This window comes from Delphinus delphis, chromosome 3, assembly GCF_949987515.2.
Source record: "Delphinus delphis chromosome 3, mDelDel1.2, whole genome shotgun sequence".
In the NCBI taxonomy this organism is placed as follows: domain Eukaryota; kingdom Metazoa; phylum Chordata; class Mammalia; order Artiodactyla; family Delphinidae; genus Delphinus; species Delphinus delphis.
This window is the reverse complement of record NC_082685.1, coordinates 119,799,635-119,815,772: the sequence shown is the minus strand read 5'-3', so window position 1 is coordinate 119,815,772 and position 16,138 is coordinate 119,799,635. Positions and strand designations below refer to the sequence as shown.

At 38.2% G+C, this 16,138-nt stretch overlaps 1 protein-coding gene across 6 annotated transcripts in view; it reads left to right on the top strand.

Moving 5' to 3' along the window:
• Positions 1-16,138, top strand: part of MAST4 (microtubule associated serine/threonine kinase family member 4) — a 569,289-nt gene that overhangs the window by 500,921 nt on the left and 52,230 nt on the right. For all 6 annotated transcript variants that reach the window (XM_060009396.1, XM_060009392.1, XM_060009397.1 and 3 more), the window contains 5 exons: positions 5,441-5,598; positions 7,557-7,632; positions 9,467-9,676; positions 13,453-13,554; positions 15,946-16,078. In XM_060009396.1, coding sequence (XP_059865379.1) covers positions 5,441-5,598; positions 7,557-7,632; positions 9,467-9,676; positions 13,453-13,554; positions 15,946-16,078 — 679 coding nt within the window. The remainder of the gene's footprint in view (positions 1-5,440; positions 5,599-7,556; positions 7,633-9,466; positions 9,677-13,452; positions 13,555-15,945; positions 16,079-16,138) is intronic.

Genomic DNA, 16,138 nt, shown 5'->3' with positions numbered 1-16,138 from the left:
CTCTCTCACACCCCAGAGCTCTTACACAGGCAGTGCTTTCTCTGGGTGCTTCCTGATAGGAAGGAAAGGATAAATTCTGCATATCTGCCCCTCAGAGCAGGCAACACATCAGATGATGAGCTGACAAACATTAAAAGGACATACTTTTTGCTGCACGCTTTTAAACTATGATGCACAAGTTGAGTGAGTCCCCGGATCACCAGTTGGGAGGAGACTGGGAGCTTTCTTTTTCATACTCTTTGGTGTTTTGGGTGGGAGGAGGAAACACAATCTGGTTTCATTGCTTTGGCTCCATGCCAGTGCTATCAGTACTGAAAATGCCATTAAACTTTGATGGCCTGGGTCGTTTTTTTTCTTGTGTGGCTTATATGCAGAGTTTTTTTTTTTAGTTTTTCTCATTCAAAGGAAAAAAATGTCAAGCCTTAAATCTGTGCCTTCTGGATAAGAACTTTCTTTTAAGGAGAGACTAAAAGAACTTAGTAGTAAAGAGACAAGATGAAACAATGAAAATAGGATAGAGGAAGAAGGGATACTCTTGCCACAAACTACATTTCAACAGGAGCCCTAGCAATGACTAGAAGTGATTCATTGGGTCAGATACATGCTTTCTCAGTTTAAATTAGTGATGTTGTGAGCTTTATTTATTTATTTATTTTACTTTTTAAAAATTGAAGTATAGTTGATTTACAATGTTGTGTTAATTTCTGCTGTACAACAAAGTGACTCAGTTATACACATATTTCAGATGTTGAAAGTATGGGCCGCCGCAGTGTGAACATGAACGCTGAAATTGATTGACCAAAAAGCAAAAAGAATAATTTTCAAATTTTAAGTGGTGTTCTTCCCTAGACTCCTAAGTGTTTCCGATTAGAACCCAACCACCAGTAAACAGAGTACTTGTCCCCTGTGGCTTACTCGTACATACTCTCACTGAATCCTCCCCATGCCCCAAATGTGTATCATGTTCCTTGACTCTAAATCCTTTTTATTTTTACTATATCGCCTTGCTTTGCCCTTGAGTCAAGTTTTATTATAGTTTGGATACAGAAATTTCTCTTTTGCAAGAAAAATAGGGGAGAACACAGGATCTTTCTTCTTTCCATCTCTAGTAAATCATACATTATTTTAAAAAGTGAATCCAAAAAGCAAAGGTGAGCTACATAGAATTGGACCCCATTTGGTACAGATTACTTTGGAAATTATATTTTTATAAATACTTATTATATGTTAGGTACTAGTCTCACTACTTACAACGCATTGATTGGCTTAATTGTAGAAACATACCTCATAATGTGGTTGTCATTATTGTCATCATTTTATGGATCAAAACTCTGAGGCACAGAGAATGAACCGAAGGGCTGTCTACTAACCCCCTTGTCGTAGCAATAAGAATACAAGTAAGGGTTCTAGGCGCTTGGCTTTTTTTTAAGGAATTTACAAGGTATTTCTTAAAACAAACCTGATAATGAATAAATCTGACCTGGCCATCTGTCATAATGGAATCACTGCTGTCCCTGACTTGCATATATGCCTAAAGAGAAAGCTTCCTGAGACAATTTTTAGTCACACACATGTATTCTGTGTTTCTGACAGCTTCTGCCCAGAGGTAGGGCAGCTTTTCTCTTAAGTGTTTATTTTATTGAAGAAGGTAGTATCGTATAATTTTTGATCTCTTATTCCTATTTTTCCCTTCAAAATCAAATTTTAACTTTCAAAATTAACCTTTTTACCAAAAGACCAAAGGAACTGTTAAATCTGTGGAGTGTAGGTTCTGTTGCCCAGAAGTTTGGCTATTTTTTCTCCTTATTGGTTATTGATAAAAACGCTAATTGAGGGCTTCCCTGGTGGCGCAGTGGTTGAGAGTCTACCTGCCGATGCAGGGGACGCGGGTTCGTGCCCCGGTCCGGGAAGGTCCCACATGCCGCGGAGTGGCTGGGCCCGTGAGCCATGGCCTCTGAGCCTGCGCGTCCGGAGTCTGTGCTCCGCCGCAACAGGAGAGGCCACAACAGTGAGAGGCCCGCGTACTGCAAAAAAAAAAAAAAAAATGCTAATTGAAAATCTAAAATGCTGCTTCTCATGTCCCCCAGTTTCTTTATGTTCTCGCCCTTCATATATTAGGGCGAACATTGTGCAAAACTGCTTAGGAGTTGCATTTTCTTCTTTTCTAAATCTAACCTGAATCACTCTTAGAGTCTCATTTTCTGGGCTAACTGGTTGTGTTGTAGCTAATTAGAAATGCATTTTAGTTGTTTCTTAAGATGAAAACACAGAATATGTACAAATAAGTTACAGACACTTTGAAAATGCAGCTTAAGTTTTACAGATAATTGTTGTTAGCTGAATTCCAGAATCACTAACCCTGAAAGGTAAACGCCATGTCTTGATCCTTTGGATATTATGTAAACTGCAAAATTCACAAGTGTTAAAATGCTCTATTCTGAAATTGGAAAGATTTGGCCATGTGGAGTTAATCAGTCCTTCCACAGAATATTTACTATTGCAGCTTCTCTTAACTTCAAATTTTGTAGTTAAAATTAATTTGCAGAGCTTTTCCAAGATAATATTCAGAACATAATTTTTAATTTGAATATAAGTAATACGGAATTGAAGCAGTAGGAGGACATCTCCCATGTATTTCTTACCAGATGAATTATTTTCTGCTGAGGGAAAGAATGGAAATATGAAAATAAATACCTATAAATTATAAGGTATGACTATAAAATAATATTACTTTTAATAAATAACAAGTGGAAAATTACACATGCATATGGATACCGTCCCTTGCAAAATGGTTATCTTGAGAGACCAAATGTTTATTTGAATGATACCATTACTCAGAACATTTTTGGGGGAGCTCTTCTTATTGCCTTGAGAACTAGAAGCACAGTTTTTTTCTGTAAATCTTCACTCTTTGAAAGTGGATTTGATTTTTCATATAGTCAGAAGTCATATGCAAACTAGTTGGGTGGTGAGACTCACTGGCATCACACTTAGAGAACATACTAGAAATATAAAGTCATGGGACTCAGTTTATTGGGAAATTCCCAAACTAATTCTTGAAACTCTAGTAAAAGTGCTGTCCCAAGGATGCGTTGACCAGCGGAAGTATCTTTTCAGTAAGTATATGAGGTCCTGAGGATGACACCTGCAGCCTCTGTTGGACTCACAAGTTCTCCTTTGAGTTCCTGACCTCTGCTGAAACTGAGCCCTGGACTTCTCTGCTGTCCATTATTGACTCACTTTTGGGGCCCTGTTTGGTACCTTTTGAATCCCTGGGCCATTTGGAGAGCCTACAGTTGTTCCCAGTTCCATAAACTCATCTCGGCGTCGCTTGGGTTCGGTGTCACCCTTTTCCCATTTACACCTTGTTTGTTCCAACTGAGAAGAGAGAAGCTCTCTCCCCAGAGAAGCCCCTTGCCTCTCACTTCTCTAATACTTACTTATCCCACCTCCTCATTCATTTTAACATATCCCCATCAGTAAGCCCAGAGCATATTCCCTATGGAGTTCAGTTATATGGTTATGTATATGGTGTAACCACAAAATTTTCATCTTAGAGTTAGCACGTGTTAATATTTTGTTATATTTGCTACAGCTTTTTGTTAAATAAACTTTTAAAATAAATTAAACATTAAAATACAGCTAAAGTCCCTCGCACCCATTCCCTTTCTCTTCCCTCACTCCACAGAGGGAACCACCCTCCTGAAGTAGCTTGTGTCCTTGCCATGCAAGGACGGGTCCGTAGTACCTTATGTGAAACTCTTGAGCCTGGTGTGTTTTTGGAATTAACTTGCACATTTTAGAAAGGTAACATGATCCTCCCTGTACTGTACATAACAGCTCAGCAGCAACTGGGTCAGCAGCTCAGAATCAACTACATTAATATTTCTACAGCAACCTGAATCAACATTCATGCTAAGTGGATTAAATACATATTTTAAATAGCTTTCCATCACTTCAATTAATGCTTTGCCACCAAAAAGGATTACTGTATACTTATGAACAAACTTCTAGGTTTGGGGGTTTTGAATTCTTGGATTCAGAATTGTGGACATTGCTTTACCTTTGAGACATATGTACAAATCCTTAATTCTGTTTTTCTGTTTGCTCATTTCATCATCTTTGCTTTTATCGCTGCTGCTTCTCTCCTGCTGACATTGATTTTCTTATTCTTTTACTTGATGTCTTGAGTTGACTTAGTTTATGTGTGTTTTATTTCTTTCTCTGTAGTGACAGTATTTAAGACTATACCTGTACTTTGTGAATAGAGCTTTGGTTTACCTCATAAGTCTTTCTAGTAGTGTTCTCATTTTTATAGTTTATAAAATAATCTCATTACACTGTAAAAAGTCCTGTTTATCTCAGTATCTACTTAGAAGGTGTTTTATAATTTCAAGGTTTCAAGGTATAAAGATACTTTTAAGCTTTAGTCATTAATTTCTAGTTACTGCATTGTGATGCTGCAGTGTTTATGAAGTGTGCTCTTAGTGTGGCATGTTTGTTTTTTTTTTAAATAAAAAAACCCTGCTAGAATGGAATATTCAAATGAGGGGTATCTTTCAAAATATGCTTATTCTACCTGTGTTTCCATTACTCAGACATTCCTCATCTCTTTTGTTAGAATGCTTAAAGAGTTCACCTCTCAATAAAAACAAAGAAAAAAAGCAACCACTTTGCTTTATAGTTATATTTCTCAGATTGATTAAAAGCAGCATTATTTAGCCATTCACCTTTTCTACCTTACTTTGCTGCAAGTGGTGAGTGACAATTTTCAAAGAGCAAATCTATATTCAAGGGACAAAAAACTCACCACCATTGAAGGTTTTTTTTTTTTTTTAAAGAAACCTAAGCCAAAGAAGACAGAAATAGAAAATTCCAATTTTTAAAACAATGGCATTAGTAAGAAAAGTATCTTCTTTATCCCCTCTCCTTTTTACCCAGGACACATATTGATGGAAATTGCATCAAAGGATAGCCTGATTTGTAAAGAGAGATCCCATTACCTATTTATGACCATACATCACAGAATTCATTTTATGTTACTTACCTAAAAGTCACAGTGTTTGTGGCGAGTGGTAGAAGCAAGGATACCAATGTGAACTAATCTGTCATTTAATGAACCTAAATTCTTACTCCAATTGTCACTTTCTTGCTGTGGCTTTGACTGGGTCCTATCCATTTTCAGAGCCTGGGTTTTCTCCAGAGAGTAAGCTTTGTTTGGGGAAATTATCTTATAGACAAATGAGATGAAATATGGAAGCCATTTTGACCTCCCAGAGACAACATCAAGGTATACATTGAGGCACTGGCTATTGTAATTATTACATGGAAAAGATGTAGTATAAAACGGTGATATAACAAAATTTAATGCTGTGATCTCATATTCATTCAAAGAATTTCTTTAATTTTAGTCCTAAAACCTCACTTTGGTTTGTTTTAGTCATCCTGCTCCTCCCAGGAGAAGTTGCACCAGTTACCATATCAACCAACACCAGACGAATTACACTTCTTATCAAAACATTTTTGTACCACCGAAAGCATCGCCACAGAGAACAGATGCAGGAATACACCCATGCGCCCCCGTTCCCGAAGTCTGAGGTTTGTAGCCCTGATTGAAAAATTTCAAGGAGTTGGATAATCTCTTTTCAACCATTTCAAGGGAAGACTTTTGGTCCTGTAATTCATATATGTGCTAATTAATTTATGAACTACTATATATAGTTTTCCATCTACACGTGATATTGTGAATTACCCTTGAAAGGCATCTTAGTACTTTTCTTTTAAATCCTTACAATTTGCTAATTGCTGTGGTAGCAGTAACCGTGATGGGCTACAGGGACCACCTAGAGAAACTTCGAGCCATTGGAAATTTCAAGACCATCTAATTATGGTGCGACATCAATTAATATTTTACGAGGAAGAGGCTTGGCTGAAAAGGAAGGACAGCACGTTTGGGTTCTCATGTGGAATTCAGATTCCACTTAACGAAAAGCCACCCAGATCTTCCATTCTTTCTTCCCATCACAAGTCTTACTTTCTCCAGGATTAGGAGCAAATTGTTAGGAGTTTGTATCCCTTGTATTTTGTGGGTACCATATGTAGTCCATTTGACATTGAGTAGAGCCAGTTTTGTTTTGGCCTTGTCTCAAAAAATTACGTATATCACAGTTTGGCTCTTCAGGAAACAGACTCTATAACACAGACCAGGATGTTTATTAGGGATTGCTTGGGAAGTACGTCTGTGGGAGCTAGGGAGGAAGCAGGATTGGGCAGAGGGAGAAATCTAGCTGCAGTGCAGACCTGACAGCTGCAGCCCACCCCACAGGGAGCTCTAGGGATGACACGACCCATCAGAGCTGTCCCTCTGGGCCAGATGGCCCTTCCTTTATATCCCTGCCTCAGACCTGGGATGTGGTACCCTGGGAAGGACATGGCCTTGGGTGAGGGGGCTCTGTAGCTGAGGCCATCCTTGAAGGGACTGGCAGCTGAAGCCTTCTGCAATCCCAGCAGCTGGACAACAGGTCCTTCTCTGCAAGGGGAGCAGGGTAGTCCTTCTTCAGGTCCTCCACAGTATGAGATCTTCATGCTGTAGAACTGGTCCGCTTTGATATATTAAGGTTTATTGTAAAACATAGTTTGTCAGGTGTTCAGTTGAACATCAGAGTTTTCTGAGAAGGGTTTTCCCTTTGTACCCTTCTTATTTAGTGTCATATAGTAAAAGCAGCTACATGGCATAATTGTGTTAGATTATTTTGAGATATGGAATAAAAGACCAATTTTACGAATCCATTTAGAGCTGTGTTCATTCGATACATATTCATTCATCGTATTTTACCACATGGGTGCCATTTTTGGTTTTATGAAAGGAGTTCCTAGGATATCTACTACAAGCAGCTATGTCCTCTGTGGAATATATAAACTCACACTGAAATTGCCCGACTGTATACCACTAGGAAAGAACAGGCACCTACTGTTGAAATAGAGAAAACACAGAGTTGTATGCCTGTGTCTAGTACTGTACACAATGCCTTCCTCAGCATCCCAAATAAATATTTGCCAGGCCAGAAAATGGATTTCAGTGGTGACACCTGTGCCATGGAAAACTCTTAAACCTCTTCAGTGGTACGTGGCAGAGCGCAGGTGTCTGAGGAAAGTGTGAAATTATACAGTTCAGCGTGCCCTAGATGTTGCTGTTTGTAGCTACCCTGTCTTCTTTTATATTGCAGTTCATTAATTGGTTTCTAGAACCACGCAAACGCATGCCACATACAAAATATAATCACAATTTAAGAGCGTTTTCTGAACCTTTATATTGTAGCTATAATTAATTTGCAGCATTCCACTTCTGGAGCTTTCTTTATGAACACTATTGAGGGTTTCTGTGCGTTTGTGAGTATGTATGCGTGCTAATGACTGATTTTGTAGTTTATTACCTAATATACTTTTCTTACAAAGACTGCATAGTACTTTTGATGCAACCAATTGTTTATAAGTGAAAAGCTTATTTTCATTTCATGCTGTGGCAAGTTTAAAAGGGTAATTTGCTTTGCTTGCAGCCCTGGACGCTCTCCTGCCTGCTGTGACCATGAAATAATTATGATGAACCATGTCTACAAGGAAAGATTCCCAAAGGTAATGAGTTGAATTGAAGATGCCTAGCATCTAAACAAATGGGCAACCTAGGTTTAGCATCTGTAAGGTGTTTGTCGTGGGAAGTCATGGTCCAGTCCATTGATGACTCTCTTTATAAAATAGCACCATAGCCTTCTTTAGAAAGATAAAACCACTAAACATTTTTAAAAGCTGCCGAGAACTAGCCACACATTCCGTGGGCTGAACTGGCTGTAACGTGAGTGCCACTGGTTGTCCTACCCACTGGGTGAGCCTGGTGAGGTACCCCAGAGAGCGTCAGCTTTGAAAGGCCTCTGGACCCTGGTGCTCCTTCTGCCCGTGTTCTGGGCCTGCTGCTGTATGGTCAAGCAGAAATTGTTTTCCTTCCTCAGAAGCCTGTAAGTTGGTACGTGTCACGAAAGTCTTTTACTTTTTTCACCCAATTTTTCTTTTCTGTGGCTTCCAATCTCTTTAGCAATCATGCGTCTAACCCTCTTAGAAGGAAAGGTCCAGTTGCAGTGTTCCCTGTTAGACCAGCAATTTGGACTGAGCCAGAGAGGCCTTGGCGAAGGGTTGTTGCCGGATGCCCTGGCTGCAGGGAGCTCCCGTCACCTCGTCTCCACAGCTTTTCCACCAGCGTGTTCCTACACATTCGGGAGAAGCAATTTCTCCATTCTGTTCCTGTCCCTCCCCCATCACCTTTGTAACCCTAGGCAATAGAGCAAAAGGAAATCTTTGGCTTCATAAATCAGGAGTAGAGTACTTATTATTTGGAATGAACCCAACATTGATCTCATTGATTACAGCCATTTTAGCCATTTATCACATGTCACTTGTTCACCAGGGAAATAGATCCTGACTCTACTAGTTAATACTGGTTAGGATTTTAGAAGGGAACAGGAGGCAGAGGGAGTCTCCCAGCATACACAATTAATGCAGGCAAGGAACATTGATTAGGCAGTCGGGGATCCCAGAGAATGAAATAAAAGTTGGGAAGGAAATTTTAGATTTATGTTACCAAGGGAATCCCCTTGGCCATTTGCCCATGATGTAGCTTTTTGAGGTATGAGTAAGGATGGTATAGGATGCTTGTTCCTAGTACATTAAAACACAACCAAAGGAACAAACTCTTGGTCCACGCTGTGGAACTCCAGCAACGATCCTGATTTTTGAATAGGTAAAAACAGAGCTACAGTATTTGATATTTTTGGCAATCTATCTGAAAGAGCCCAAGATCTGAAATGAGAGCACAGCGATTCACAGATACTGAATTATTTGGAGAAGCTTACATGTACCACTTTACATTTGATAGGGCAGAGGAAAAAAGTAATTATCACCCTGGGAGATTCAGTTTCTCCTATATACCTCAGATCTTTTTCCCACATGGTGAGGCTGCTGCTGCTGCTGCTGCTTCTTTCTTTTTTTTTCCAAATAGACTTTAGTTTTTAGGTTCATGGCAAAATTGAACAGAAAGTACAGAGAGTTCCCAAATGCTCCCTGACCCTACACATGCACAGCCCCCTCCCATCAACATCCCGCCCCCCCCAGCCGAAGAGTGGTCTGTTTGTTATAATCGATGAACCTATACTGACACGTCATAATCACCCAAAGTCCATCGTTTGCATTAGGGTTCTCTGTTGTGTGGTATATTCCGTGGGTTTTGACAAGTGTATAATGATATATATGTACCATTATAGTATCTTACAGAAGGGAGGCTTCTTTTAAATTTAATTTCTAGAATTCTATTTAATAACTTGTAGAGGTCTATGTAAATGCTAGATAAATGTGACTATTGAGTTGTTTACATTTATGTTTCCTTGTATTACATCCGTGTGTGCCTGTCATCTCTAAACAGGCTACAGCTCAGATGGAAGAGCGCCTAAAGGAAATAATCACCAGCTACTCCCCGGACCACGTCCTCCCCCTCGCAGATGGAGTGCTTAGTTTCACTCACCATCAGATTATTGAACTGGCTCGTGATTGCTTGGATAAATCCCACCAGGGTCTCATCACCTCACGATACTTCCTTGAATTGCAGCACAAATTAGATAAGTTGCTACATGAGGTATAGACCCTACACCTTATAAAGTTTTCTGCTTTGTTTTGCTTTTCCCCTGAAATAAGAAAAATTTTTATGAGAGCATTTGCTCAGAAAGTTTTAGCCATGAGACAGAGTTCATATTCCAGGGAAGCGAAGAGGAAGAAGAAAAAAAAAAATTGGTTGCTACTTGCTGTGAATGGATTCTGGTCAACATTTAGAGTAATAGAAAGTTAATGTTAATAACCTTTACAGGAACCTTGGGTCCCAACAATCTATGGCTCTAGGATAAGTGGATTGTGAAGGATTTTGAAGCAGTGGTTTTTTTTTTCCCCTCCTTAACCATAAAGTTAGAAATTGCCTGAGCGTATGTACATTATTTGATGATGCAATCTAGTTCTAATATCTGGAAAAGCTAAATGGAAAATTGCTGGCTTCTTCCAGGCCATGTGTCCTATTAATCAACCTGCAGGTGGTGTTGGGTAGTAAATGGCAACTTATATTTTCATTAGTGTCAGTTTTTCTTCTAACAAAATATCCAATTTCTAAAATGACAGATAAACACAGGCCCCTTCCAGGCCTAACACTTGCAGTCCTAGCTCCTGATAACACCCAGGACAGGAAGGGAGTGTGTATAGTGGAATGCAAATTAATGCATAATATTGCTGTCCTGACTGAAATCGATCAGCCACAGCCTACAAGTAAAACCTGTTTAGCCGATATGTTTGGATATATTGTATTTCTGTATCCCATCGGCATACATTATGCCCATGTAAATAAAACCGTAGGTGGTTTTCTCTAAGCATGATTGTGTAAATCGTTGCATGGAACTGAAAGAAAATATTGGCATCCTAATTTTCTAGAAATCCATCTGTCCTTGCTCATACTGAATTTAGTTGTGGCAAGATGAGATGATCCCTCTCTAACTAGCAGCCACCAGTTTTCCTCCCTTTTCCATTCTAAACCTCCCAACAGAGTTTTCTATGCTCCGTTCCCATTTCTCACATTTCAACCTCTTGCAGCTCACTAAGGGAATGTTTCTCAGACTGTTTTTGGATGAACACATTGTCTTCAGGTTTTGTTGTCAATTTCCAATTTGTCATGGACCAATTCTACTATAAATTATGAGGAAAATTAATTTACCTCTGTGAGATACTTCTTCCTTAATTCCATAGTTCAGTCCCAGGCTATTACCATAATTACTGGTTAAGTTCTGTGGTTCATTCCTTCATAGGCATTCCCTGAAAAGGGTAGAACCCAAAGCTGAAGCTATTTACATTGAAATCCCCCACTTAATTTTGTTTCTGTATGATAGACTTGGCAGGTTGTTTCATGGCAACTAAAAAAATCTTAGGGTTTCAAAAATCATCTGAATGCACCATGTAATAGATTAACATTGTTGACTTTTAGAGAAATTTCTCTCTTGGGCAGAGAAGCGTGTATACGTGTGTAACATAAAGAGCGTTGTCAGGTTTGAATAAGGATGTTTTCTTATTTATTTTCACAGATAAACATTTTCCTTCAGTGCTTTTGTGAAAATTAAAACTGTCTTCAGAATCATATTCACAGTGTCCTTCCAGAGTTTGGAGCTAACAGGTCGCAGGGGACCTTGCTCCTTTGGATAGAATCACATTGTGAGGCCTGGCTTTGCCTTCCCGTCGATGCAATTATTGTCAGTTCCCAGCCATGACATTGTGTGCCCGCCTAGCCTGTCTCCCCGCCACTGTTCCCATGGTCAATCCTTTGCACACTCAGGCCAAGTCCCCCTGAGGTTGAGTAGCTTGATTTAACTGATGCCTTTTTAAAGCCCTGAGGTCTAGGTCAATTCCAGAGGAAAGCTTTTATGTCTCCATTCTTTTTTTCACTTAGGTGTATTTAGCCAAAGAAAATAAAATGCGCAGGAAGCTATAACCTGCTCTCAAATCTTAGTCTCCGTATTTTTGATACTGACCAACACTTAAAGTACAAACACAGGGAATCCAGAAATGCTGGAGCCTGCTGCCGGCAGCCACTAAACTATTTCTCTTCTCATGCTGAGCGTGTGGTTTTGTTTGGTGTTGTTTTAACAGAGTTCCCATCTCCCCTATTGATAGTAGACAAAATAGTATTTGTGTCAGTGTAATTCATTGTATGTTTTGGCCTCAGTTGCGGCTGATAATTCTCAGAAGTAAGAAGTTGGAATGAACTGATTATTTTTACCATTTTTGAAATGGAATTTGTATAATCTGAGCTATTTTTAATTTTTTAAGATATAAAGTTCTTGTTTCTCCTTGAAGAGACCACCCAAACATGTTTAGGCTTTTTAGATTTTCTTTATATTCCTTAATTTATAAAGCAGTAATTATTATAGTAAGAGGATGATCAATCCAGAAGTTAGGTGGGTTTTTTTGGCTTCATCTTTAAGGGTTTCTGTTTAGTTTTGATTAAGGATAAACTATAAAGAAGACATATAACCTTATTTCTTGGCATTCACTGAATCTTCCTAAACCCGTTTTTGTTGCAAAACAAAAAATGAAAAGAAAACTTAAAGACAGTTTAAATATTATGTATGTCTCCTCGTATGTGTCCTGACATCCTTACTGGTTACTAGAACCTATAGTTATAGTTAACACCTGGCTGTCTTTAAACACATTCTATTCTACAGTTATTCACCAGTGGTCATTTTCTCTGTGTTTTTTCTTTTAAATGTTAGCTTTTTGGCTTTTCCTGTATATGGTTTCTCTACCTACATTTTGGAAAGTTGCCTTTGATTTAATGACTTAAATTTAGTAAACATACTACTCCTAAGTATAATCATTTTTCATAGATTTGGTCTGACACTTCTTGTCAGAATAAAGCACCTTCAAGAATGATTTTAAATGTTTATTACCATATCTATGAAATTATATTCTATTGCACCAACATCACCTTGATACTTTTTTTTAATCCTTGAAGGAAAGCAAATCATAAAAATTAAGAAAGCGTGAAAGTGAGCATGTGTAGGAGTTTATATTTAAACTTTTAAAACTTTGGTTTTATATCTGCCTTGATACAGATTTACCTAATTTCTTCAAAAAATATTGAAAATTAAAATGACTGTTAATAAACTAAGTTCTGTCCTCAAGATATCTTTTGTGCTTAGATTTCACATGTCAGGCAACATGTAAAATAAAATTTTAGAAGATTTTGAGTCAGTTAAGTTTTACTGAGTTGAGTATCTAGGTATTATTTATTCATTATGTGAAATCAAATTCATATGTATGTATCCAAGTATAAACAGTATTCACCGAACATTTGAAATAAGCAGTGTACAACTTCTTACATATTATGAAATAACTAACTTACAGGCTAATAGTGTTGTATATATAAAACATATTTCATTAATGTGTTAAATGCCCAGGTTAACAAAATCAGTCCTTCACTGTGTTAGCCATTTCATACATTTAAAAAGTTACATCTGGAAAATCAAGGTTCCTCGTCAGCTGCCCACTCTACTTGTACCATGTACTCAGTGTGTCATAAACTTTTAATGTGTACTTCACTCATGGTTCACATTGAGAGCCCTAATATTTGATTTTTAACACAGAGAATAAATCAAAGTTTTACAATTAAAATTTAGCTGATAGAGCCATTTTGTAGATGTAGACGTTTAATAGTGTCCATTTATGTAGAGATAATGTCTGCTTCTCCATCTTTTAAAAGTATTTTCTAAGTCGCTTAATTTTTGGATATTTGCAGCTATCTAATTAGCATGCTTTGTTGATTTTCTTTCCCATTTAGTGGAGCAGCTCTGTCTCATCATTCTTTTCATTGCTTCCTCATAGGCTCATGATCGTTCAGAAAGTGGAGAATTGGCATTTATTAAACAGCTAGTTCGAAAGATCCTAATTGTTATTGCCCGTCCTGCTCGGTTATTAGAGTGCCTGGTGAGTTGCCCCTCGAGGTGATTTTGTTATTTATTGTTAACTGTGGGAGAGCAGGGACCACCAGAAAGCTCCAATTGCATTTGGCTTCAAAGAGCTAAATAGAAAGAGTCGAGAGAAACAGCGACACGTGAATGTTGATGACAACAGCCGTGTGTGCTTTTTCTTGTCTGGTTTTCAGTAAAAGTTCTAGGACTTGTGTTAAGAGATAGTTGTATCACAGTCTGGTCAAACCTAAAAAGTGATCATGAAATAATGTGCTTGACTTTATCTCAGCATAATTTCTATGTTGTAGCTCACTTAGAACACTCTCTGTACCCCACTTTTTTGGAAGTGCCAAGATGAAGAGAGAGGGAAATGAGAGATACGATATACGGTGACCTGTGGTTATAATTGTTACTTTTAAAATGTGGCATGTTCGAAATAAGTGCTAGTCAGCAGTCCATTCGGAGAATACAGTATGGCCTTATCCAGACCTAAAGGAATGAGACTTTCCAAGATTAGTTTGTTTTATCAATTAACTTTCTTTAGTCAGTGACCATTTTCCTGTTTTAAAATCTTTGCTTTATTTTATGTAATTTTGATTGAGATTTCAGTCAACACTGAACAAAGACGAAGCTTCGAACATAAGAATAGTTTTATGGGGCTTAACGTAGTGTCAAAACTCACGTTTAAGTTTCGCCAATAGTTATTTATAACACTGAGTACAATACAGCTTTTCAGAATTTTACGTACACATATGTACAGACATGGTGGTATTGCTTTGGTTTTGCTCTTATTTTAATTAAGATTCATAGTTTTCTATAACAGTGAAATGTTTATAGCCCCGTAAACATATACCTGTGCATAGTGAGATGTGGTGGATGGTGAGTCTGGAGGAGAAAGGTAGGTGTGTGGTGGAGGAAGGCTTTCCATCAATGGTCGGGACCCTTGGAATCACAGAATCAAAAGCATCATTCAGCAGTGAGTGTCTCTGGGAGGATAAAGGGAAAGAATACTCAGGATGCCTCTGGGGAGGAGAACTGTGTGACTGGCAGATACAGGCAGAAGACTGAGTTTTTCCTGCTCTTGCTGTTGTACCTTTTGAATTATGCATCACAGGCTTGTACTCCCCTGCAGTTGTTCAATTTGGGGGAAAATACCATTTAGCATCAAAACTTGCTTCTCTGGACGGCAGCAGACATGCTAAGAGAGATGTTGCCCTAAAAGGGGAAATGACTTTTTTTTTTACAGTAATCACTCTTAATCAGAAGAGAAACAGGAAAAGTACATGCAGCCTATCAAAGATAGAAACAAGTGAGCTTAGAAGTAGATCTGAAGATGTTGCTGCTTTCCATGATGTTTAAAGCTCAAATGAAGCTGGAGTTTGAGAGTTTTAGGGAATGTTTCCCCCGACCAGTCATCTTAGGCCTGTAGTCCCAGGCTTGCCTTGTCTCTGGTTGTAGTTTTATGTAAAGGGTACTGAGCGTGGACAATGGTTTGGCTTTACTCTGTAGCATGCTTTTTCATATGGCCTTTAGAAATACTTGAGTAATTCTCAGGTGAAATACTGAGATTCCACAGTTGCCTATATGGGGCACTAATCAAAATGAGAAAAATTCTGGGAGTGGGAGGATCTAGGAAATCTAACTGAAAACAGTGACTGTGCTTTAAATCTATAATTGTTTACAACACATAAATCCGCGGCATCCATCTAGAGTGATGTGATCCTAAGATCTTTATTACATACTAGAAGCAACAGACAGCAAAATAAAGTAAAATACTTAGGAAAAACGTGTTCCCAAATTTTTACTGAAGACAGAGGTAACTGGAGTTACTAATTTCATAGTTTTCTTTCTTAATGTTCACATTATATGAATATTAATAACTTAATCTTCGAGCTCGGTGATAAAATTTGGGGATTTTTCTTTCTCATATTTTTGGACACCTCTGTACCAAGGGAGTTTCCTACAAAACCTTTGAGAAAAATGCATCCTAACATTATTTCTCTTGTGGCTATTTGTATAGAGAGAGAAACTGAATCTTCTGGATGAGATTCACAGATTTTTAAAACTTTACTAAAAAGGCACAATTACAAATTCCGACCTGTTCATTTTCAATAAGATACATATCTTAAGTGGAGCCTAGTACCTTCAAAGTCACATTACAAGGAAGTTGGAAATGGAAATTATCTTTGGGTTACCAAGTACTGAAATGTATTGTCTTAGAATATGATTAGGCTTTGAATATGAACTGAAAATTACATCCTTTTTAAATGAAGTAATCCATCTGCCTTCTATCTGTATAAATAACTTATATCATGTATATCCAGCAAGTTTACTGTGAATGTGGTTTATGTAATAAAACTGCAATTTTGGCTCGAAGAAGTATCCATCTCTGTTTGTCTTCTGCTAGGAATTTGATCCTGAAGAATTTTACTACCTATTGGAAGCAGCAGAAGGCCATGCAAAAGAAGGACAGGGTATCAAAACTGACATTCCCAGGTACATCATTAGCCAGCTGGGTCTCAATAAAGATCCTCTGGAAGGTGAGTACCCTGATGGGGCTAAACTTTTACTTGCTCAGGCACCGTGGCCTCATGGAAAAA